Raw genomic sequence first — 24363 nt, 5'->3', positions numbered from 1 at the left:
CCTCTATGTATTCCATAAGTGCCTTGTGGACCGCTTCGTAGGTTTCAGGTATAAATTTACTAATTGTGTTCTTTGGAACACGAAAGAATTATTCCGGACTTTTAAAAGAGTCCCCTGTGGCTAATAGTGTAAAGTTACTGGAAGTTTAATTTTTGCTTTACTGCTTGTCTCATATTAGTATCTGATTTTGAAAACAGAGGTGAAACGCGTTCAAAAAGGTAGTCAAACTGCGCCTGAGACATTCGTAATACGTTTTTGAAATCTTCATTGTAATGGTTTTTTAGTTCCAAGTCGACCAAAATATGTGCTCTCGATGTATCCAGTGCCTGACCCACCATCGTCTTTTCTTCCGTTTTTCTTGAGGTGGTGGTGGTGGTTAGTGTTTAACGTCCCGTCGACAACGAGGTCATTAGAGACGGAGCGCAAGCTCGGGTTAGAGAAGGAGTGGGAAGGAAATCGGCCGTGCCCTTTCAAAGGAACCATCCCGGCATTTGCCTGAAACGATTTAGGGAAATCACGGAAAACCTAAATCAGGATGGCCGGAGACGGGATTGAACCGTCGTCCTCCCGAATGCGAGTCCAGTGTGCTAACCACTGCGCCACCTCGCCCGGTTTTTTCTTGAGGTTCCACCAACCGATTCACTCTCTGTGCCAAAACAGAAGCAAAAACCGAACTCACCACAATTCTCGATAAGGAGGTCGTTCATGGCCGGCTTCGCGCGATCAACTGAATCATGCTTTCATTGACACTGCACTCCATGTGAACTGTCCACGCCCCACGACTGATGGTTTCACTCCTGTCATGGCACGAAATCAAGCACGAAAGCGTGGCACACATTCGTGCTCACGCCCCATGGGAACCCAGCTTAATGTACTGATGCGTCCATGAAACCTTGCAAACTAGGCGGACTGGCGTTCTGATTATTAGAACGCGGGAAACCTCTCTATCCCAGTAGATTTCAGTGTGAGGTGCACCCTTTCGCTGGTCTGGCCAACCAATTTGTCTCAGAGGCACAATGGCTCATGCTGGAACTGTCAAACGTCAGACGGCCGACAAAGGATGAATACGTTCACCCTCGTGACACAGAATATGTTCGAGATTATTTGCAATTCCACTTATGGTACAGCTTGGAAGTGCCACTGGCTCTTATTTCACCACAAGTTGCAGAGCACAACTCTCACCCAGTAGGTAAAGACTTGTAGTTCTACACCAGGGAGGACCATAAGACAAAGAAGGCAAAGAATAACAATCACTTTCCACCAAACCTCGCTATGGGTGCCGAATTAGCAGAAAAAACCGCCCGCCGTGTTGTTCAACCCAATCGAATCGAACTATCTCCTACTCACTGAATCTCCCTTCTTAACTGTTCTGCTGGCCTGGTAGCCAATCCAGGCACAACTCCAGGGTTCCCACTCTGGGGAGCAGGCCTCTGCTTTGCATATTCTGAGAGGAGCCAATCAGCGACTCAAAACCACTTATTTTCAGAGAGACCTAATCTTTCCAGGCTGATCATTTTCAATATCTTTAAAGAAGGCTGTTAAGCTTCCCAGACAGTTGTGCCCATGAAATATATGTTTTCGCCACTCGCTAAAAGAACCTGGCGTCGGATGAGTTACAGTCTTGCCTCCACTTAACATGTGCACCAGCTGCTCTCTTTGGATTTTCCCAGCTTCTTACATGAGAATGCTTGTAGTTTTATGACCATCACACCGTTTGCACAAAAGCTTAGATTATAGCAGTCTCATGCCTTCCTCCACCCACTTTCCGCCAAGTGGCCACCTTCGTAACGGTCTGAAGCCCGGCTCAAGTAAACCGTTTTGCGAGCCGGTGTCCTCTTGCTCTGACGCTAAATGGGATGAGAGGAATGCCTGCCCGACGTCCCTCTGCCGGTACAATTCACAGAGCGCTGCTTCCCTGAATCACTGACATGGTCAGGTCGCTGGACACAACACTTATAGCTCGCAATCCATCTTTTTCCCTGTACAAGTTCTCTACAGGCTACACATGTAGTAATGCGAACATTCTGTCTACAATTTCCTCATATAAAAATGTCGTAAACCACACATACCAAATGTAGTGGTGGGGAACACGGATATCATGACCTAAAATATGAATATTAATCTGACTTACAGTGTAGTTAAAGTGAGACAGTGACATGCCACCTCTCAGCACGACTGTGGAATCAAATTCAGACATTCTTTACATCCAAACAGAAGATATAAGTCAAAAACTCAAAACAGTATAAAACTGAACACTAGACTGCCACAATAAATAAATTATGTAAATGATCCACACACTTTTAGCCAAAGGCTAAAAAAGTGTTATAATAGCTATTATACTGTAAATGAATATTTAAAGTAACTGTAGTTAGTAACTTAATGTTTATGAACATTGTACTTTGTAGCAATTTATGATATGATTAGAAAAATGAGGTGTATGAATACTGTTTGAGGCACATTTATTTTAGTAAGAAATATTCTACAAATATTTGACGACATCCATACAATGTATATAGTCCTACAGATGAAAAACTCAATCAATCAGTCTAACATTTCGTTCTGAAATTTTGTGCTCTTTCGACCCCCAGTCATGACAAGGAAAATATAAGGATTAGTAGCTCTGTTATCTGATTTAAGTTTACTACCCAGCTTACATTTCTGTCCTAACTGTGACAGCAAATCATCAAAGACTTACTTGACGACACATTTCCTCTTCTTCTCTTCGTGCAAAAGTACATTCTTCACGAAATCTAGAGTTAACATATATCGCGACAGCGCCTCTAGCGCTGTGACTAGATTATCGTTATTGGGGGCATTGTATACAACAGACTTAAAATAACGCAAATTTCTTCTAATTTTGTTCAGATGGTCGCATCTCTCGAATTTATCTGTCAAATTGCAGAAAATGATCAATAAGCAAGTTGTTTTATTATTATTTATTTATTTATCCATTTGATTCATTACATACTTAAACAGTACACTGAATATAGGACAAGTCAAAATTGCGAAAGGAGCAGAAAGACACACACACACACACAGAGAGAGAGAGAGAGAGAGAGAGAGAGAGCATGATAAAATTAATTACAGATAGCAATCATAAATTACAAGTGACAAATATAGCAATTTGAATCTAACCATTATTACATAATCATTGTTTGCAAGGGTATTTTTTGTAATTTAAAAGTTCTTTTACAGAGTAAAAACATTTTTCCACTAGAAATGACTTAAAATTAGGTTAAAAAGAATTTTTATGTTGCTGCGATTTTAAATCACTGGGTAGGCTGTTATATAGCTGAACTGTTATCTGTGATACACTTTTTTGGTACAGTACCGTTCTACACTGTGACATGTTGATATTATTTGTGTTTCTTTTGTTGTGACTGTGTGTATGCTTATCTTGTTGAAGATGTCCAGTTTGGTTTAAAAGATACTCATTTGCGAACAGGATACACTTATATATGCAAAGGATCGGTAGGCTCATTATTTTCATCTGGATGAAATGTGGTCTACATGTTTCCAGTTTTCTTAGGTTGCAGATAGCCCTGATTGCTCCTTTCTGCATCCTAAAGATCTTTATGCTGGTGACTGAATTTCCCCAGAAGATTAGCCCATATCGAAGTAGTGCATGGAAGTATGAATAATACGCCTGAATAACTGTTGACTTGCTTGCACTTTTATTTAACGCACGGAGAGCATAACAAGCTCTTGAAAGTTTTTACTCAAGTTTGTAGAATCAAATTTCATCATTAGCAAAGTTTTTACCGAATTGACAACTGACTTGGCTCGAAAATATTGCGCAGCTCTAATCTCATATCAAACGAGGTAGCTTCCTCTTCGGCATACCACACATAAATATCCACAATTCTCGGTTTGGCTTGTGACTTAAATTTGTTATTACATTTTTTCCTGTTTTCCTAATCGTACATTTTCAGCCCATCATTCACTTCATATATTTCAGAATATTTCATTTGAATAAGATCCAGCTGATCCGCATCATTTAACAGTACCTCACTTCAAAATTCTAAATTGCTAGAACTAGTTTGTTTTCACGGGCCGGATGACTAGCGATTGCGATGGATGAGGCATGCGTATGCACGGTAACGCGACGTAAGTCGACCGCGCTAGAGATACCGGTATCGAAAATGTCATATCTTCGCAAAGAATATACGAGTGTTTTGTTTTGAATGTTTGTTGTCACCGCTCTATGTGAGTCGTGTGTCGTACTGTATGGCATGGCACGAATCGCAAAGAGAAGGTGACATTCGAAAAAGAGGACAATTTTCTCTTTTTAGCTCAAAATGGATTAACTTGGGAATTTGTCTTTTGACTGTGGTGCGTATTATTTTGTGTCCAAACGCTTGTCGTTGCCAAATTGTTATCAAGTAACACTTACAAATTATTGCCAACATGAGTATTCTTTTTCACATTAAAAGCTGTTGTTTCGACATAATTGATCATTTATTATTTACGCTACCATTGTCGCTGTTTGTTACCTTGTTAATTTTTCCTTTTAAATTTGGAGGTGTCTGCGATTTTAAAATAAAGTGTGAAATTACAGACGCCTATCATGTGGAATACAGAACTTTTATGGGATGTGCTGTTTCATCAAACCGTTTTAGAATCATTGTCGAATGAAAGCAACTGATTATGAATAAAATGATTGCTAGTTTTTGACATAAGTATTGGGTTATTCTAGGATCGTATTTTTACTATAACAATTACTAATCATGTTAGTCGAGAAACTTCCGGTCTTACCCGAATTTTGTGACATTGTTGAATACACTATTCTGGCTTTTCCCTCCATTCAGTTGTCAACTTAAGTTCGTACAAGAGACACTTAAAAATAATGTGTAGTAGTTCAAGAATTGTTGCCTAAGTTGAATGTTGCAATTAATCCCACAGGCAGGTTAATTCACAGAGCCAGAAGTAACTTTGCGTTTGCCATAAAGAAGTTTGACGTAACGCACACTGTTAATACCATACATAAATACCTTCTCATATGATATGTAAGTTGTTGTTGTAGACTTCTGAGGTGGTGAGGCTATTTACAATGGTGGCTTATTTTTTTAAAATAATGTTCGAATGCCTGTTTACTTCATAAAAAGGCTTCAGCTCACATGAAATGTAACGAGACGCTAAATGTAGAGAAATATGAAAGTCAATAAGTTCTGGAATATTTATTTATTTTTTTGGGGAGGGGGGGGGGGGATCACAGTTGTATGAGGAGTGAACTCAGGCAGGCAGGGTTCGGTATCATTTTTGGCTTGAGTCTCATTGGTAGGGATGGTGGTGAAAAAGTGTTTCCACTATCGGGACCGGGAGAAGGAGAGAACGTCAATAACAAGTCCAGCATGACTGACTTTGGGAATGAGGCAAAAGGCAAGGTCTTTGGAAAGGCTGATACTTTTGTGGGACTAAGATGTTTGAAGGAAATGCTTTTTGACTATGTTTTGAGTCTGTTTAGGTTCTGGATTGTGTATTATGATGGAAGTAAGTTTCTGACAGCATGGTAAATGTACTAGGCATAAAAGACATATTTGCCGGCATATGAGGGTATGCACAGGAGTTTTGGAGGCTGTTGTAGAGATGGTGGACTGTGGTAGGTCAAGGTGGGAGTAGGAGGTATACAGGTTGGAGAGTTTTGGTAGGTGCTGTTGTGCATGCTGCTCTAGTTTCTGGAGGGCCAGAGTTTTGGAGTGAGAGATGGGATGCAAGAAATTGGGATTGCAGAACAGGGGAATTTTATGGATGCAGATGAAGTATGGCAATAAGGTTTGGGCCTGATTTACATGGTTTTGCAGACTGTGTTGCTTAACATTCTGCCCAATACGATGTGCTTTGACTGCATCACAACCTGCATCATTGGATCATTCCTACCAACACCAGCTTTTCTGGATTGTGTGGGTGGGAACTCTCCCTGCTACGTCCTGTGTTCCTGTTACACCCAGGCCTTAACCTTTGCTGGTACCTATACTCCACCCATGTATCCCCTTCCCTGCTTCTTTCGATTCCCACTTCTCCCCCCCCCCCCAACCCCCCAAGCATCACTACATATCCCCCATCTTCATCCTGCTATTCCTACTTCTTCCCACCCTATGCCTCCCCCTTATGTCCTCTTATGTCCTTATGCACACCAGATTGCTGCTGCTTTTGGGTGCAGTTGTACTCCACAGCCCGGCCACAGCATCTGGAGACAGTAGACATGTCAGTGTATTCTCTATTTCAGAAGAAGGCCTTTTGGCTGAAAGCTTAAATGTGGAGAAGTAATTTTGTTGTGTCTGTGTACAATTCATCGTTCCATCTGTATGGTTTGTGGCACTCTTTTCTTTTCATAATATTGTTGTTATACCATTCTTGACTTTTCTTTTGGACTTTATATGTTAGATAGATGATCTCTGGTCCTTTTGTTGGTTTGTACCTTAGTTGGATGTCTCGGTCGTGTTTTGTTTACAGTACATCAATTTAGTTCTTTCTTGACATGGTGTAAATTGTGTTGTTTACTGGACTTGTATAGGTATAGTCGAGATTGCAGTTAGTTGAGGGGAACAGTGTTTTGAATTGTGTTGTACACTACATCTGTATAGTTTTTCCCTTTTTTTTTTTTTTTAGTTTGCAATGTTTTATGAACTGTAGAGCAGTTTGGTTTCTAGGTTAGGTTGGAAGGTGATAGTTTGGGTCTTGACAAAGGTAATGAATATGTCACACTAGAAAGCTATTTTTTAAAAATGAACTTGTAGGTGACAGATTGATCTGTAGTATAGTTGGAGGCCTAAATTAGTTTGCAAGGTGATAGTGAGGTTGTGAGTTGGCAAAGCTAATTTTCACAACAGTCTTTTATATTAATTGTGCATTCCATAGTTACATTTGTGTCTGTGATAAAACTGCTGTTTTCCCAGTATGGTATTGTATTTTCGAGCTTTTTACATGCTCAAAGCTATTAATAACAAGAACATCCCCATACAAAATACCTCTATTTCCATGGAGGTGCCATTACCTTTGTGTCTTCTTTTTATTTTTTAAAATATTTTTATTTTTTGGTAACATAATGCATTGTTTCTTGAATCTCATATCTCCACCATGTTAAAGATGCCATTGTTCTATTGGAGCAGTGTCACCTTTGCTAACTGATCCTCATAGATGATCTTCTCAGTACATTGAACTGTTGCTCAGTAGCTGGTATGTTGCTGATGACTCGTATCCTACTCCCCCCCCCCCCCCCCTGCGGGTCCAGGGGTTAGGATAGGCTTGAGGTATTTCCTGTCTGTCATAAGAAGCACCTGAAAGGAGTCTCTCACATTTCGGCCTTAATGTGGTAGTTCCCTGTTGGGGTTGACCTCCATTTTTCAAAATTTTCCTGAAGAGCGAGCCAATTGGGGAAGGGTGCCTTACATGGTGCATCATGTCCATCATGCGCTGAGATCTCTCGCATCCTTTGTTGACGTGGATCTGCAGTTCCGCTCATCCTCCTGCTGTTGGGCAAGGTCAAACTCCTGGGTGTGATTTCCTGCATCCACTGTGCAGTATCGCTTTCTGCGCTGACGATGATAATGGACTTCTTAGCTTGTTTGCACCTTATATCCAGCACGGTAGCCAGTCCATTGTGGTGGGGCCGCCATGTACCCTGTTGGTTGTAGCCCCCTGACGACACAGGGATCGCTCTGCTGATGATAGCGCTGTTAATTCCCCACGTACGCCAGGGAACAGATGCCTGTTCCCCTAGGGCATTGGGACTCCCAGCAATGGCCATCCTGCCAGGTGGCCTCTGCTGCGGGTGGGTGGCATCCATGGGGACAGCCCCTGGTCAGATTGGGTGGAATGAGGGCGGATGACACGTGATGAAGCGTAGTACGTCATCTCTTGCTGGTGGTCAAACACAAGCAGTCTATAAGTGGTCATGGGCTCAATTCAGTGCAAAGAAGTATGACCACAAATCGTTCTCCTCCCTGGACATACCACGGAGGAACACCAGGCTAAGGATGGCAGTGCATCTTATTCGCCCCGGTACCATGTATGTTCGAGAGCTGATGGGGAATCTTTCATGACGATGAAGCCTCAGTTTTTTGTGGTGCATTTTGAGGACAAGTTTGTGGAGGTGGAGGGATTGTCCAAAACGTGATATGGGTCAATCTTGATCAAAACAACATTCTGTGCCGTCACGGGCACTACTCGCCTGTGACAAGCTGGGGGATGTTTATGTTTCTATCACGTCCCACAAGAGCTTAAATATGGTCCAGGGTATCATATTTCACAGGAACCTTCTTTTGTAGTCTGACGATGAGCTGCACACCAATTTAGAATGGCGATGTGTTCATTTCGTCCAGTGTGTCCACTGGGGGTTAATCTGGTAGCCACCAGTGCCTTCATCTTGGACTTCGAGGGTGACACATTACTCAAGAAGGTCAAGTTGATGGTCTGCTGCTGTGATGTGAAGCCATATATTCATCCCCTGATGCGGTGCTTTAAGTGCTGGAAGTTCGGCCATATATCTTTTTGCCATACTTCCAGCGTCACCTGTCTGGATTATGGACATCCTTCACATCCCAATACTCCATGTGCCCCACCTCCCATCTGTGTCAGCTGCAGAGAGCACCGTTCGCCTTGTTCACCAGACTGCAGGATTCTTCAGGAAGAAAGGAAAATAATGGAATACAAGATCCTGAACTGACTGACCTAAACTGAAACTAAGAGAAAATATGAGAGGCTACATCCTCTGCGTATGATGTCAATCTACGCCGCCGCTGCAACAACAGTTTTACCATCTTCTGTTCAGCCATGTACAGTTGGCTCCCAGACCAGAAGATTCCACCTGCTCCCATTATTGTGGGGGCCACTTCCTTCCCTGTTGCTCCTGCACCACCTACTTTGGGAGCAACACCCCCCCCCCTCTCCCCCCTCCACCATCGGGGATGTCAGACTCCACTTCTCAGCCAGAGGAGCGTACGTCTTTATCAGCTTCTCTCACTAGGAAGGGGTCCCATGGGTCACTCATACATATGAAGCTTCATAAAGCAGGTGTGTATCAGATTCCTTGCGGAAATTGTGAGAAGTCATACATAGGTCAAACGACACGCACCGTTCATGAGAGATGTGTGGTGGAGCATCGAAGATACACACGCTTATTACAGTCAGACAAGTCAGCTGTGGCTGAACATTGTATTGATACAAGTAATTCCATGTATTACAGTGATGTGAAGATTTTAACATCCACCTCTTCTTTTAGGGAATCTGTCTTCAAGGAGCTATAGAGATTAGATTAGCTAATAATTTAATAAATAGATATAATGGTTTTAATTTGGACAAAGCATAGAATCTGGCTCTTGGGGTAATTAAACTGAAGTCGTCTTGGTGTCACTGGCTCCAATCGTACATCGACAAGCGAATCGAATGTCTGTATGCCTTTGCCATGGGCGGCGCATGTGTAAGCATATTTCTTTGCTGCCGATCAGCATCTGTGACCCGCATGCGCAGTACCGCCGTGGTGGAGCGTATAAGGCCACGCTTGGCATCCTGTCATCAGTCTTGTGGCTCACTCGGGGGATGGCCGGACGATACGCGGCCAAAATATCAGTGGAGGAAATTTTATTTGCGCAACTGCATGCCTGAAATGTAATGGACTATTCATTAAGTCGCATAGAGTTGAAAATGCACACAAGATAACATTGTTTGGTGGAGTTGCTGGAAGTTTCAAAACAACTTTGTTATTGTGGCTCCAGTTAGAGAATGTAAAAGCTGTCGCTACATGGAGAGGAACCTGAACACTAGCAGTACATCATTCCCACAGTCTGTGTTTTCAGGAGCCGAATGGATTTCAAAAGAGTAGGAAGTCAGCTGCAGAGCAAACACTCGTCAGCATTTTCTGGAGTCACTGGCGGCGAGCCTACGAAATGGTTGAAATATTGTGATTGAGTTACAAAATACAACAGGTGAGATGACAGGAAGTGTTTGGCAAATGTGTACTTTTACATGAACGACACAGCCCATTCATGGTTTGAGAACAACAACGAGAAACTCAGTAGCTGGAATAAATCTGAGTCTCAGCTGAAGAAAATGTTTGGCGACGATCCGTAGCAAGGTAGCTGCACTGTTAGCTGCAACAGGTAGAAGATGTGCTTTGTTGGTGCTGCACATTTTTGCAATTTTGACTGAGATAAAATCAAACTACAGTGTTCTTTTTCAGCATGCCAGTGTAGACATTGGCACAGAAACAGCTAAGTAAAATATCTGTGCAATTTGCACATTTATGTGTATGTAAATGCCAACTTTGGAATGTTCCGTTGTGTGAAACCATGTGTGCCAGATTCGCCTTCCCATTTGAAATTCTAGTTACACACATTTTACTGTTTGCGTAGCTTCTGCATAATCTTTCATTGGTTACTTCAGTACTCATTTGTATTGTGATATATTGTGAAATTTCGAACATTGGCGAGTACCATGATAAACTTTTACTGTTTTGCCAGTTGTAGGCTTAAACTTATTTGTGCTCTTTTAAAATTTTTGAGGACAGTAGGCCTATTCTCATTTAAAACAATCATTCTGCAATTTCATTACACAGTTAGTTGAGAAATAGGTTATTTTTGAGAATTTTCAGATGCTTAACAAAACAATGTTTTTGAAAATTTTCGTAATTTTTATAAATACGAGAGTAGTATGTAACTTATTTCATAGCAAATCGGCATTCGTGTCTCATGGTTACTGCCTAAGAATAGATCACCCCAAATTTCAGTGGATATTAGTGCAGATAAACATAAATTTTGTTAAAATTTCCAGAAGTTAGCATTGTCCTGTGCATAAACCAGTTCATAGTATTAAACTAGTATTTGCAATTTAGTTACTGTAGCAGATATTGTAACTAATGTATAGTGTTACATGTAATTTTCTCTTCCAAGAGGGGTGTATATTGCTTACATTTATCATAAGTGTGTATTGAAGTTTGTTAGTGACTAAAATTAACCTCAAAAAGTTTAAGGAAACCAGTAATTTTTATGACAGGTTTTCTTTTGTGTTAATAGAAGTCGTATTTTGTTTATTTGCTTCAATTCTTATAGGGAATTAGTAATTTTGTTTTCAACGGATTGAAAGGTAATCAGCAGACTTAGTTTGAAGTTACCTGCATTTGTTCACTGCCCTGTAAAATGCACCAGCCACAATGCAACCCCACTGTGAATGCTGTTTTCAAACTTGGAACGAGTTAGGTGACGTTTGTAAGCAGCAGGAAATCTCTCCTGACTGCTGTCAGATGATTAGCAGCTGCTGCAAATTGGTGTGCAGGAAGAGCTCCCAAGAGTCATTTAGGACTACCTGTGGTACTGGTGCCAAAGGTACCTCAAGTACTATTCTCTCCTGTAGATCCTGGTTCCTTTGCAGAAAGTACAGGATCTATCATTACTCATCCACCTGACTGCGAGTGGCATTTCAGTGTTAGAGCTAGACGTCTTGTGCAGGGTGGATGGGGAACAGGGAGGTCTCAGGCAGTTACAATGATTCCCCTGACCAACAAGTTCAAGGTGCTGTCTTTCACAGAAACTGAAACTGAACCAGTGGGGCTCACTTCACCTGTTTTCGGAGAACCTGTATTGTTCAGTGGCAAGGGGAGGCAAAACACAAAATGGCAGGGATCTATTAATCGTTGGCAGTTCAAACGTACAGTGAATGATGGTACCCTGTAGGGAAATGGCAGCAAGGGACAGGAAAGGACACCAGGTGCACTCTTGTGCATGGTCTCCTTCGAAATACTATTCTCCACAATTTATACACTAATCCAAGTGATATTTTCATTGTCAGAATCAGTCTTGGTATTTCCCTTGATGGGTTGCGCAAAGCGCCGTCTGAGAATTTTCTTTTATCTTATCTGTCATTTCAAGTCCTTTCAAAGGGGTTTTCATCTTTGGAAATTTAAAAAAGTCTACAGGGGACACGTCTAGAGAGTACACAGTATGAGGCAGCACAGTGATTTTGTTTTTTGTGCAATAGTCATACACTATCAAAGTGCAGGTGCATTATCGTGATGCAAGAGCCTTGAATTGTGTCACCACTTTTCAGGCCATTTCCTTCTCACATTTTCTCACAGACATCACAAAATGTCCCGATAGTACCATTGATTAACAGTTTGTTCCTGTGGCACGAATTCATGTGATGAACTAATCCTTTAAAGTCAGAGAAAACTATTGGCATGAATTTGACATTTGACCTGCCTTACGAGCTTTATTCGGTCTTGGAGAACCGTTCCTGTTGTGAAGACTGAACCGTGGTCTCAACATCATAAACATAGACCCATATCTCATCACCAGTTACGATTCTCTTAAGGAACATCTCATTCTCATTTGTGTGATCCAAAAGATATTCACAGATTGTGAGGCGAAGGTCATTTTAATCTTGACTCATGAGCCGTGGGATGAACTTGGTGGCAATATGATGCATTCCGAGATGCTGTGGCATAATTACTTGACATGATCCAACTGAAATGTTACATTCTTCTGCTATCTCACAATCTGTCTTAGATTGGCACGCACAGTTTCTTTGATTTCCTGACATGAGTGTTGTCGGCAGATGTCGAAGGGTGTCCTGAATGAGGGTCATCTTTAATTTCTGTGTGGCCATTTTTAAACTGTGAGAACCAGTCGTAACACTGGTTACAACTTAACTATTCATCACCGTAGGGTTCCTGCATCAATTGGATGTGCCTCTGTAAAAGTTTTCTAGAGTTTCATGCAAAATTTAATGCAGATGCCTTGCTCCTCTAACTCTCTCCACCTCTAAATTTGCAAACTGTCTGACATGTTGTACTCAGTACAGCACAGAACAATAACTAACAGATATACAACAATGAAACTTCCAGCAGTTACATATCAAAAACAACCTTGTGCAGGGATGCCAACCGCATTTTGATTCAACACACCATTGGTGCAAAATTACGAACGTTCCAGAATTTGTTGAACAAACTTTGTATGCCTGGGGCCTCATTTAAACATGTCGAAGAGGCTGCTCTAACACACATTAAGGGAAAAGTGTGCAACCAACTGCAGATTGTGGTACACATTGGATTAAATGATGCCTGTCATCTGGGCTCTGAGGCCCTACTTGCATCATACAATTGACTGGCAGAGAAAGTTGAGAAGTCCAACCTTGCGTGTGGAGTTTTAACGAAGGTCACAATTTGCAACTTGTCCCCTGAATTGATCATGGCCTCATGCATCTGAGTTGAGTGAAAGGACTGAACCAGATACTTAGAAGGTTCTGTGACAAGCTAGGCTGCGACTTTCTGAAATTGCGCCAGAGTTGAGAACTGTAGGGTCCCCGTAATTGGGTCAGGTGTGCATTACACATCAGAGGCGTTACTCAGGTAGCCGACTGTGTGTGGCATGCACACAAGGGCTTTTTGGATTAGGTTACCATCCATCCAGTCCAGATAATGATAGCTGATGAATTCTAGGAGATATGCCTCCCACTTGTGAGAGTCCCCCCAGGAGGCTCACCACTCTTTAGCGGCCTCCTGCTTGGATACCATGAGGCCCCAGCCTTTGCAGCAATTTTTTCCCTTGTGTGCTGCATGTCCATCCTCTTGTCAGTCCTTTGCCATGGTAAATCCATTTATTATTCAGAAAGGTGTTGATGCAGTTGCTGGCCCTGTGAAGTCCTGCTCTCATTTACGGAATGGCACTTTGCTTTTGGAGACTACTTCTGATTCTCAAGCACAACTGCTTGCCGCCTCTCTTCTCCACTGTTACTCTGTTCATGTCGAGGCCCATAGAACTTTGAATTATTCCCCTGGTGTCATTTACACTAGGCTGCTCGATGGTCTAACCGAGGCCGAAATCCAATCTTTCCTCTCTGATAAGTGTGTCATTGTCATCCATCATGTAATGAAAAAGTTAGATTCCTCCTGAGTGCCCACCCGCACTCTTTCTCTCACCTTTGATAGAATGGTGCTTCCGTCCAAAATAAAAGCAGGCTATGGAATTATCACAGTCTGGTTGTACATTCCGAACCCACTGCCCTGCTATCAGTGTCATCGTTTCAACCACACTAGAACGTCTTGCCGACACCCAGCCAAATGTGTAACGTGTGGTAGGGATGCACACAAGGGTGATTGTCTGCCTCCTTCTTCCTGCTGTATCAACTGCAATAGTGACGATGCCGCATCTTCTTGGGATTGTCCCGTATATATCTTGATGAGTGGGCTGTCCAAGAGATCCGGGTAAAGGAAAAAGTGCCTTACCCAGTCGCTCGCAAGTTATTGGCTAGTCACAAGCCATGAGTTCTCCCATCTGGCACTTAAAGAAAGTTCTGTTCTTGTTACCTTTTGCTCCATGAAGGACATGGCCATGTAGTTATGCGACCTCCGATTCAGCTCTGAGGTTGTGCTGCCCTCGGCCCCCCGCCCCCTCCATCCAGCTGTGTAACAAGCCAAGCCATCAAACTCTCACCTCAAGGGCAAAGCCACCAGCTACATAACCGGTAGACCAGAAAGGACAGAAGGAGTACTCCCATGAAGACTTACTCCGTCCTTCCAGCCAAACACCACCTGAGCCATCCTCTAACCTAAAAGGCTCGAAGAAGTCCACCAAAGGCAAACAGTCTTCTCCTTCGCCAACTCGAAGATCCTCTTCGACAGTGTTCCACAAAGAGGATTTATGGCTGCTTCTATCATTGCAGCGTCCCCATGTACTCTGCCTTGAAGAAACGAAATTGTGCCCTCATGAGCGCTTTGAGCTTTCACATTTATACCGGTTCGTCTTGACTTTCCCCCTGAGGAGGGCATTTCATCTCGTGGGGGTGTCATGTTGCTCAGACGGGATGACATTCATAGTCAACCCATTTCCCTGACTACCCATCTTCAAGCCTTGTCCTTCCCCACCTGACTTTTTCCTTTGTACCGTTTATATCCCTCTGTCATTCGATGTCAACAGGACAGACTTCCTTCAACTTATTGGGCAGCTACCTCCCCCATTCTCGCTACTTGGTAACTTTAATGCGTATCATCCCCTTTGGGGTTCTCCCAGGATCTGTCAAGAAAGGTGCCCTCATGGCTGACCTTCTTAACCAACTTAACCTCTTCTGCCTTAACACTGGCACACCCACTTTCCTTTCCGATTCCTCACACACTTATTCCCAAGTCAAAGGGCATGAAAGTGAAGTATTGGTTGAGAAGGGAGTGAGACAGGGCTGTAGCCTGCTCCTGATGTTACTTAGTCTGCACACTGAGCAAGCAGTAAGGGAGACCAAAGGAGAGTTGAGAGGAGGAATTAAAGCTCTGGGGGTAGAAATAATAACTTGAGGTTTGCTGATGACTCTGTAATTCTGTCAGAGACAGCAAAGGACTTGGAAGAGTAGTTGAGTAGGATGGACAGTGTCTTGAAAAGGTGATGTAAGATGAACATTAACAAATTTAAAACAAGAATAGTGGAATGTAATCGAATTAAATCAAGACATGCTGACAGAATTAGAATAGGAAACAAGTGACACAAAGTAGTTGATGAGTTTTGGTACTTGTGAAGTAAAATAACTAATGATGGCTGAAGTACAGAGGATATAAAATGTAGACTACTAATGGCAAGTAAAGAGTTTCCAAAGAAGAGTAATTTGCTAACATCAAATGTAGATTTTAGTGTTAGGGAGTCTTTTCTGAATGTATTTATCTCTATGGAAGTGAAATGTGGACGATAAACTGTTCAGATAAGATGGGAATAGAAGGTGCTGAGATGTGGTGCTGCAGAAGGATGCTGAAGATAAGATAGATAGATCACGTAACGAATGAGGAGCCACTGAATAGAACTGGGAAGAAAAGAACTTTGTGGCAAAATTTAACAAGTAGAAGGGATTGGTTGATAGGGCACAGTCATCTGCATCGATACTCTGCAAATCATAGTTAGTGCTGGCCAGAGGGTTCATTGAACCACCTTCACAACAATTCTCTATTATTCTCATCTTGAATAGCGTGTGGAAAAAATTAACACCTATATCTTTCTGTGTGAGCTCCAATTTCCCTTACTTTAGTATGACGGTGGTTTCTCCTTATGTATGTCGATGTCAACGAAATGTTTTCACATTCGGAGGAGAAAGTTGGTGATTGAAATTTTGTGAGAAGATTCCTCCACAATGAAAAACACCTTTGTGTTAGTGGTGTCCGCCCCAAAGCTTGTATCACATTCATGACACTCAATCTCCTATTTTGGGATAATACAAAATGTGCTGTAGCTCTTTGAACTTTCTCGATGTACCCTGTTAATCATATCTGATAAGGATCCCAGATAACATAGCAGTACTCCAAAAGAGGATGGACAGGTGTAGTGCAGGCAGTCTCTTTGATAGATCTGTTACATCTTCTAAGTATTCTGCCAGTCTTTGGTTGCCTTCCCCACAACTTTTTCTGTGTGTTCTTTCCAATTCAAGTTGTTTGTAATTGTAATTTCCAGGTATTTAGTTGAATTTATGGCCTTTCGATTTGACTGATTTATCGTGTAACCGGAGTTGCGGATTCCTTTTAGTACTCAGGTGGATCACCTCACACTTTCCATTATTTAGTGTCAGTTGCCAATTTTTTTCACACCGTACAGATATCTTTTCTATATCATTTTGCTGTTTGTTTTGATCTTCTAATGACTTTACTAGACGATAAATGACAGCATTGGCTGCAAACAATTTAAGATGGCTGCTCAGATTGTCTCCTAAATCATTTATACAGATAAGAAACAGCAGAAGGCCTATAACACTACCTTGGGGAATGCCAGAAATAACTTCTGTTTTACTGAACGACTTTCTGTCAGTTACTACGAACTGTGACCTCTGTGACAGGAAATCACAAATCCAGTCACATAACTGAGACTATATTCCATAAGCATGCAATTTCACGATAAGCCAGTTGTGTTTTAGAAGAATGATGTTTTCTAAATCCATGTTGACATTCTGAGACATCAAGGTATCATCAATTTAGTACTGGAGGGAAGTGTGGGGGTAAAAATTGTAGAGGGAGACCAAGAGATGAATAGGGTAAGTAGGTGGAAAGGATGTAGTTTGCAGTAGTTATTAGCAGATAAAGAGTCTTGCACAGGATAGATTAGCATGAAGAGCTGCATCAAACCAATCTCCAGACTGAAGACCACAACAACAACAACAACAAATATTACTGCGTGTGCATACATTATGTAAAAGGTTTTTGCTGGTTTATTATAGAAAATATGTGTAGATGTTAATAAAGAAATGAATGATGTGACGTACGGCAATAAATTTTGGCTTATGTATATTTGTAAATAATTTCATATTATAGCGGTAGAAACACACAGTTTTTCATGTGCAATAATATACTCAAATTTGTTTTCAGGTATAACTGTTCAACATGCAAGAAATAATGGAAAAAACTGAGTTATTGACTGCATTATGCATTCTTCGTTTACCAAATGAACTGATGGATAAAAATTTGTTAAAAAATCATTTCTCTCAATTTGGCAGTGTTCGCCAAGTAATTCTCAGCACCAAGAATAACAGCTGTGTTATTCATTTTACAAGTCATGTGAGTTATCTTACATTAGTTATGTGTGTGTGTGTGTGTGTGTCTATATATATATATAAGTTTTTTTTTGGCAATAGTGCAGAAATTACAATGTGTGGCTATAGTTGTACTTAAATGATGAAGTGGAAGTCGGTCTCTAATTAATCAATAACTTCAGAAATATATAAAAAAGTTGAGTACTAGCCATTTATAGATATACTTCTTACCAAATGACAGCCTGCAGTTTTTGTACCTGCAGTGATCCTGAACTACTGTACTTACGTAAGCATCTGAAGTCATTTTTGCACTTGAGTTCCTGTCTTACTTTCTTTATAAAAAAATAAAACTTAAAATTAAAATGAAATGAAATAAAAATAAAAAAAATGTAATGTCAACCGAGGGCAGGATAAGCTGATGACACCAAATTGACTGTGTGATAAATCAGAAGAATACACTATGGACTTGAAGCTGTCATTGGTTCTCCAGCTTGAGGAGCATGCACTTTGGCACTGACTCAAGGTTTATACCCATCATTGAGCTCCTGTTATGCTTTCAGGCTCCCACACACACTGTTCTATGCTCTACTGACCAGTTCTTGATGTAGATATAGCTGCCAGACACCACAGTGCTCAAAAGTGCAGTCAGGCAAACTGTATACTGTATTTGAACATTGCAACAATTTCCAGAAATAAGTGGCTCATGTTACACACATGCAATGCTGCCCACACTGTTGAGCCTAGCTAAGGAGACAGTGTGTTGTGGTGACAGTTGCTGTGCCACAATTAGGGGCAGGATGTTGGGTCTGTATGCTAGCCATCTGCAGAGAACCTCACATACTTTCAGTTGATGAGGGATAAATGTCAAGGAATTGTTAAGAAATTTCATGCCAGCTGGTTTGGAGGTTCCTGCGTGACCATCATGTACTTTGATGAAATTTTGTGTGAATGTTTGCACATGTTCCCAATAAAAGTGTTAAACTTTAACAATCACGAGTTCAGTATTTGTGGAGATATAGTCATTTATTTGACCCAAAACGTTGCTCCCAACAGTGTACTCTTTTGGCAACATTGAGATGTAATATCTTCAGCAGTATTTTTGTGAAAGAAACAAACCTAGGCTTTTTGTGCTCTCTTAAGTGAAATAGTGAAAGAAAATTGTATGAACGATTTTCAAATAGATGATTTCAGGCAAATTCAACAAAAAAAAGGTGCTGTTAAGTTTACTTTTTATACAGTGGTCATTTCAAAAGTCCTGCATGTTGTGCATGCACCACTGTTGTGATGGTGAGATCACATTCTTGTCAGGTGCGAGCAAGACATTAGGTGTGACGGTTGTATATGTGTTTGCTGGTTCATGTGGCTGTATCATGAGTAATTCAGTTTTAAAATGGAAGCAGAAGCAGTGTCAGGTCAGATTACACACAATGACCAGCATTCCTACATCAAAATCGAATCCGTACCTGGAAAGAACCCATTGAAAATTTACAACACTTTGAAAGAGGTGTGTGGGAATAGTGTAGTGGAACGCAGAACAGTATCGCGGCAGTCTGATCACTTCCGTGAAGACTGAGCAAGTGCTGAAGCCACCTCAAGAAGTGGAATGCCATCAGCTGCAACAGATACATCTCTCAGGTTATTGTTAATGACATTTTGAGAGAGTATTGATGAAAATAATGTGGGGAAGTTGCATATTATGCCAGAATGTCTGTCACTTCAGTTTACGAAATTATAACTGGAAAGTTAAAGATTAGATAAGTTGATGCCAGATGAGTTCCACATGATCTGAGTGAAGAGCAGGAAGCAGGTCACAGAAGAATCGCAAAAGAATTGCTTCGATGTTGTCAAACAGATATACGAGATTTTGAGCCAGAACTGAAGACTCAGTCATCATAATGGAAAATTTTCAATTCTCCACACCCAAAAAAATTCTGCCAGTAACAATCAAAGGTGAAACTGATGATGATCTTTGTGTATGATGTGAATGGAGTCGTAGCTACTAATAGAGTGCCCCAAGGGACATCTGTAACAGGTGCATACTACAGGCTGTTTCTGCAAAATGTTTTGTACCCAGAAATTTGTCAAAGAAGGCCTGACATGCATGCAGATTCTGTCCTCATTTTGCACCAAATACAAGGCCTCATATTGTCCTACCAGTGAGAGAAATGCTCAACAAATATGGATGGGAAATACTTCCCCACCCACCATACAGCCCTGATATGAACCCACCGGACTTTGATTTGATTCCTAAATTGAATGAACAACTCCCTGAAAAACATTTTGATACAACTGATGAAGCTTCAAGTGATGTGACTTGAGTAATCAGACAGCTCAACAATGAAGATGTCCTATCTGAAATATACAAGTTGCCAAAATGTTGGGGAACTGCCACAAGCAAAAATGGAGATTAATTATTTTCTTCAGTTCTATATAACAGTGTGCAAAATTTTTGAAATGACCCTCATCAGAAGTAAGTGCGTGATAAACCTGAAACTTTGCATGTGATGACTGATGAACCCCAAGTCTTCAAGATAAAATTTCATTCTGCTACAGCTTTCCAGTAGTGTACAAATTGAGGGTGAAGTTGACAATTTTTGTAAGAGCACAAAAAATGGGTATTTTCAGCCCACTTTTCAAAAAAGTGTTATCTGCCAACTCTTTACAACATTTATTTTCATTAGAAAGGCTATGTCATAAACCACCTAAAAAACTAGATTTGGTTTTTCAGTTCGAACATATAAAGTCCTAAAAAATAATAAAAGTTAAGGTTCAGTGAAAATACTTATGCTGATACTCAAATTAAATCTGACCTTTTTAATTGTGTTTTACAGATATTTAATGCTCTCTGGGAAAGTAATATAAAAAATCCTGATGAATTGGAAGTGGGCTCAAGTCAGAAGAACTGTAAAAAGAACAAAAACATGTTTGTCAGTTGTCATGTTTCATTCAGACATATTCCAGCCATACCAGGGAACCGGAGATCATTGTAGCAAAATTGTTGCAGAACAGCCGCAACATACATTCTCTGAACCGCTTGCAAGTTTTACACCATTGTTGCATCTCTAAATTTTAGTGAAGTTCATTGCAGGTTGCCTTACAATCTTTTGGAAAAGGATTCTTGTTAAAGAGAATTTTGAATGTGTCTTTATTTTGTGATTCTATTAATATGTTTGCTTAATTCCGATCTGAAGTATAGCATATTGTGCATTTGCATAGTTTGCAATTTATGTGGTACATAAGAATACTGATGAAAAATTGTATAAATTTGTGCTATGGTCCACGGTTGCTGAACTGCAGCTGATTTCTTTTATAGTGAGAAAACAATCAACCCTGTCACCATGGGGGCCATGCTCTAAGCTTAACAGCAGCAGCCTTGGGTGGGTTTCTTTACTACAGGATCCCAGGGCTGATAAGGTTTTGTTTCCTTAGGGCCTCAAGCCTGATGTTACATTGCTTTAAGTGTACCAAGTCAAAGCTAGAAGAGGTTTCTTTTAGGATCTGAAGCTTGTGTGTACTCCAAGCTACTTGACTGTTTTTTTTTTTTCTTTTTTTTTTTTTTTTCTTTCTCCATTAATTTGCTGTTGATTAATCAGAAGGAAAGCTAACATGCCAGCTAGACGTTTTCACTTATGAAGCTGCAATAACTGTAATAATGTGCTGTTCTGGAATCCAGCACTTGTCAGTCCTTGATGTCCAATAAAATGAATTTCCATGGCCATGTACATGCATAAAGCTTAAAGTGTTCTTCTGCCAAGTGAAAGTCATACAAAAGCTTCTAATCCACCAGTATTTTTCATAAATGCATGCAGCATATTGCCCTGGCTGGAGACCCAATGTTAATATACTTCCTTCACCTTAGCATACTTGCTTCAACACACATTCTCCCCACCTCCTCCTTCTATCCCCCTCCCACACTGTTTCCATCTCGTTTCCCTCTCCATGTATGCATGTCCGAAGGAACATTGGATCAAAATTCTGAATAACACAGGCACTGCAATATTGTTTTTATCTGCTGACACAAGGCAAGTGACTTTCAAATACATGTCTCTCCTACATGGTGCTTGGATAGTGTAAAGGTAAGGCGACTACTCATGATAGTGGGAAATCCGGGTTCAAGTCATGGTCTGGAACAAATTTTCATTGTCATTCCATTATGCAGCTAATGGTTGTTCATGTCAGCAATTGCAAATACATTGCTTGCTGTTGTATATGTTCTCATGCAGGGGGTGAATTGCCTGATCTGTGTGTTGTAGAGGAAGATAATGTACAGTTGGAAAATAGATGGCTGCAGCTATAAAAATGGAAACTTTATATCCTTAAACTATCTACCACTCCTTCCTCTTTCTCAAATGTAAGACAGAATCTCTGTTATGTTTAAGCATCCTGTAAGGCCTGGCGCTATCCTCCTCAGTTGGACTGGTTTATTTTTGGAACTTACAGTAAGTGAGTTGTTGCATTCTACATTTTAATGGAGTGTTTTTTGGTTACTGAGGTGACAGCAGCTCTTGAATTTCAGGTGTATATGAAAATATGTACCTGTTTGATCTTTGGTTTTGTGTGTGTGTGAGAGAGAGAGAGGGGGGGGGGGGAGAGAGAGAGAGAGAGAGAGAGAGAGAGAGAGAGAGAGAGAGAGAGAGAGAGAGAGAGATCCTCTCAGTTCCTGAACTGGTAACTGGTGAAACAGTCTTAAATTTTGTGGGGTAAACCAAAAATATTTGCTATACAACACCAAGTAATACCATATTGTGTGTGCAGGGAAAGAGATGTGGATGATTCATTTATAATTAGATAGCTTCAGAAAGAAAATGTTTATTGATATTCTGAAAGTGACTGTCTTAATTGATTATATTTACTGTTGTGTGAACTGCAAAACAATGTAATATGTTAAATGGTGAGTTTCACATAACTTTGTCTTACTTCTATTAAAAAAAAAAAAAAAAAAAAAAGAAGTGCAAGCTCGTAAGCAATTAATCAATTAATTAATCTCTTTTAAACCTAATAATGTCTGTTTACAGGAAAGTGCCAAGAATGCTTATGAAAATGGAAAAATATTTGAAGGTAAGAAGCTCCACGTATTTTGGAGTCATGTTAAATCGCGCAGTACAGCGTTTGGAACTGGTTCACCAGAAGCGAGGATAAAAGAACGCAAAAAATCAAGACTCCCAACTAAATTATCTTCAAATCGGGGTACAAAGACCAGTGAACTTGGTGGGGGAGAGGGATCTTCAGAAATTAGGAGGAAGTCATTGAAACCAAAGCCCAAGAAAAAGATGTCACCAGAAGTTGAAGCTGAATTATTAGCTATGAGTGGTATCGATGAAATGAGGTAAGAAAACTCTGTTTCCTGTATCTTGGCAATTCTTAAAAAAGGTGGTTCTAGATTTCATAGTGTGTGAATTCTTTGTTTGTCAATTATTGAAATAAATAATGACTAAAATACTTCAAACGACTGGTTTATTTTGCTTTCATAATAAAACCAATGTTATATTTGATTTAAAAATTATTTCCTAATATAAAAATTTGGATTCATAAAGTTTTTTACAGCTACACCCTTGTATGAAACGCTAATTGTATTTTAGCCTTATAACCTGTAGATATTCCTCTGATAGCCACTATTAGCAGGGCAGGGCACTTACAAAATTCACAGTGTCCTTAACATAGTACAACTGTTCTCATCTGAAATTTCAGCTTCATGAGAATTTTTGTAACTCCAGTAAAAGAGCAAAAACCAGTTTCTTTTTTTATTTGTACACGAACAAATATATTTTTTTTTTTTTTTTCCCCCCAACAATATCTCTCCCTCGATGAACCTTGGTCCTTGCCAAGGTGTGGTATCTTGTGTGCCTCTTCGACACAGACACAGCAGCTGCACCAGTGGGGTATCTGTAGGAAGACCAAACAAACATGTGGTTCATGAAAGGACAGCAGATTTTCCATATTTGGAGGGTCAACAATATGGATGATTGACTGAATGGGCCTTGGAATATTAGCCAGACTGGTTTTGCAATGTCGGTACTGTGAATGGCTGAAAAAAAATGCCTATTGGGATCTGTTTAAAATCTATTTAAAGACACTTCTGTCTCCACCAATTAAGAGATGTGAGGAAACAAAAAAGAATTATAACATCTACATCTATACTCTGCAAACCACCATGAGGTGCATGGCAGAGGGTGTGTCCCATTGCACCAGTTATTAGGGTTTCTTCCTTTCCCATTCACGTATGGAATGCAGGAAGACTGATTGTTTGAATGCATCTGTGCATGCAGTAATTATTCTAATCTTATCCTCATGATGCTGTGTGAGTGATATGTAGGAGGTTGTAGTATATCACTGGAATAATCATTTAAAGACAGTTCTTCTAACTTTGTGTTAATACATATTCTTGGGAACAACTGAGCGTATGTGATCATTCAATTTCATAACCCTACAAAGAGTTACACCCAGGTATTTGTACGAGTTGGCTGATTCCAACAGTGACTAACTGATATTATAGGATACTATGTTTTTTCATTTTGAGAAATGCACAATTCTACATTTCTGAACATTTAGAGCACGTTGCCAATCTCTGCACTATGTTGAAATCTTATCAAGATCTGACTGAACATTTATGCAGCTTCTCTCAGATAGTTCGTCATTATAGATAACTCCATCCTCTGCAAAAAGTCTTATTTTAATATTAAAATTGTCTGAAATCTCATTAAACTACAATGTGAACAGCAAGGGTCCCAACACACTTCCCTGTGGCGCACCCGAAGTTACTTCTGCATCTGACAATGCCTCTCCATTCAAGATAACATGCTGTGTCCTACCTGCTAAAAAGACCTCAATCCAGTCACAAATTTCACATGATACCCTAATGATTGTACTTTTGACAATAAGAAT

General features: G+C 40.5%; 1 protein-coding gene and 1 non-coding gene across 4 annotated transcripts in view; one reads left to right on the top strand and one right to left on the bottom strand.

Moving 5' to 3' along the window:
• Positions 1–536: 536 nt before the first annotated feature.
• Trnaa-cgc (transfer RNA alanine (anticodon CGC)) lies at positions 537–609 on the bottom strand. The gene has a single exon. It is a non-coding gene; the product is annotated as a tRNA-Ala (tRNA).
• Positions 610–4184: 3575 nt separating this feature from the next.
• LOC126254070 (germinal-center associated nuclear protein) overlaps positions 4185–24363 on the top strand; it is a 301140-nt gene continuing 280961 nt past the window's right edge. For all 3 annotated transcript variants that reach the window (XM_049955281.1, XM_049955282.1, XM_049955280.1), the window contains exons 1-3: positions 4185–4332; positions 17318–17506; positions 22497–22807. In XM_049955281.1, the coding sequence (XP_049811238.1) occupies positions 17333–17506; positions 22497–22807 (485 nt within the window). In that variant the 5' untranslated portion in view covers positions 4185–4332; positions 17318–17332. The remainder of the gene's footprint in view (positions 4333–17317; positions 17507–22496; positions 22808–24363) is intronic.

Source organism: Schistocerca nitens, chromosome 1 (genome assembly GCF_023898315.1).
Source record: "Schistocerca nitens isolate TAMUIC-IGC-003100 chromosome 1, iqSchNite1.1, whole genome shotgun sequence".
Lineage (NCBI taxonomy): Eukaryota > Metazoa > Arthropoda > Insecta > Orthoptera > Acrididae > Schistocerca > Schistocerca nitens.
Note: the sequence above shows the minus strand (reverse complement) of the source record. Positions and strands in the feature narration are given on the sequence as shown.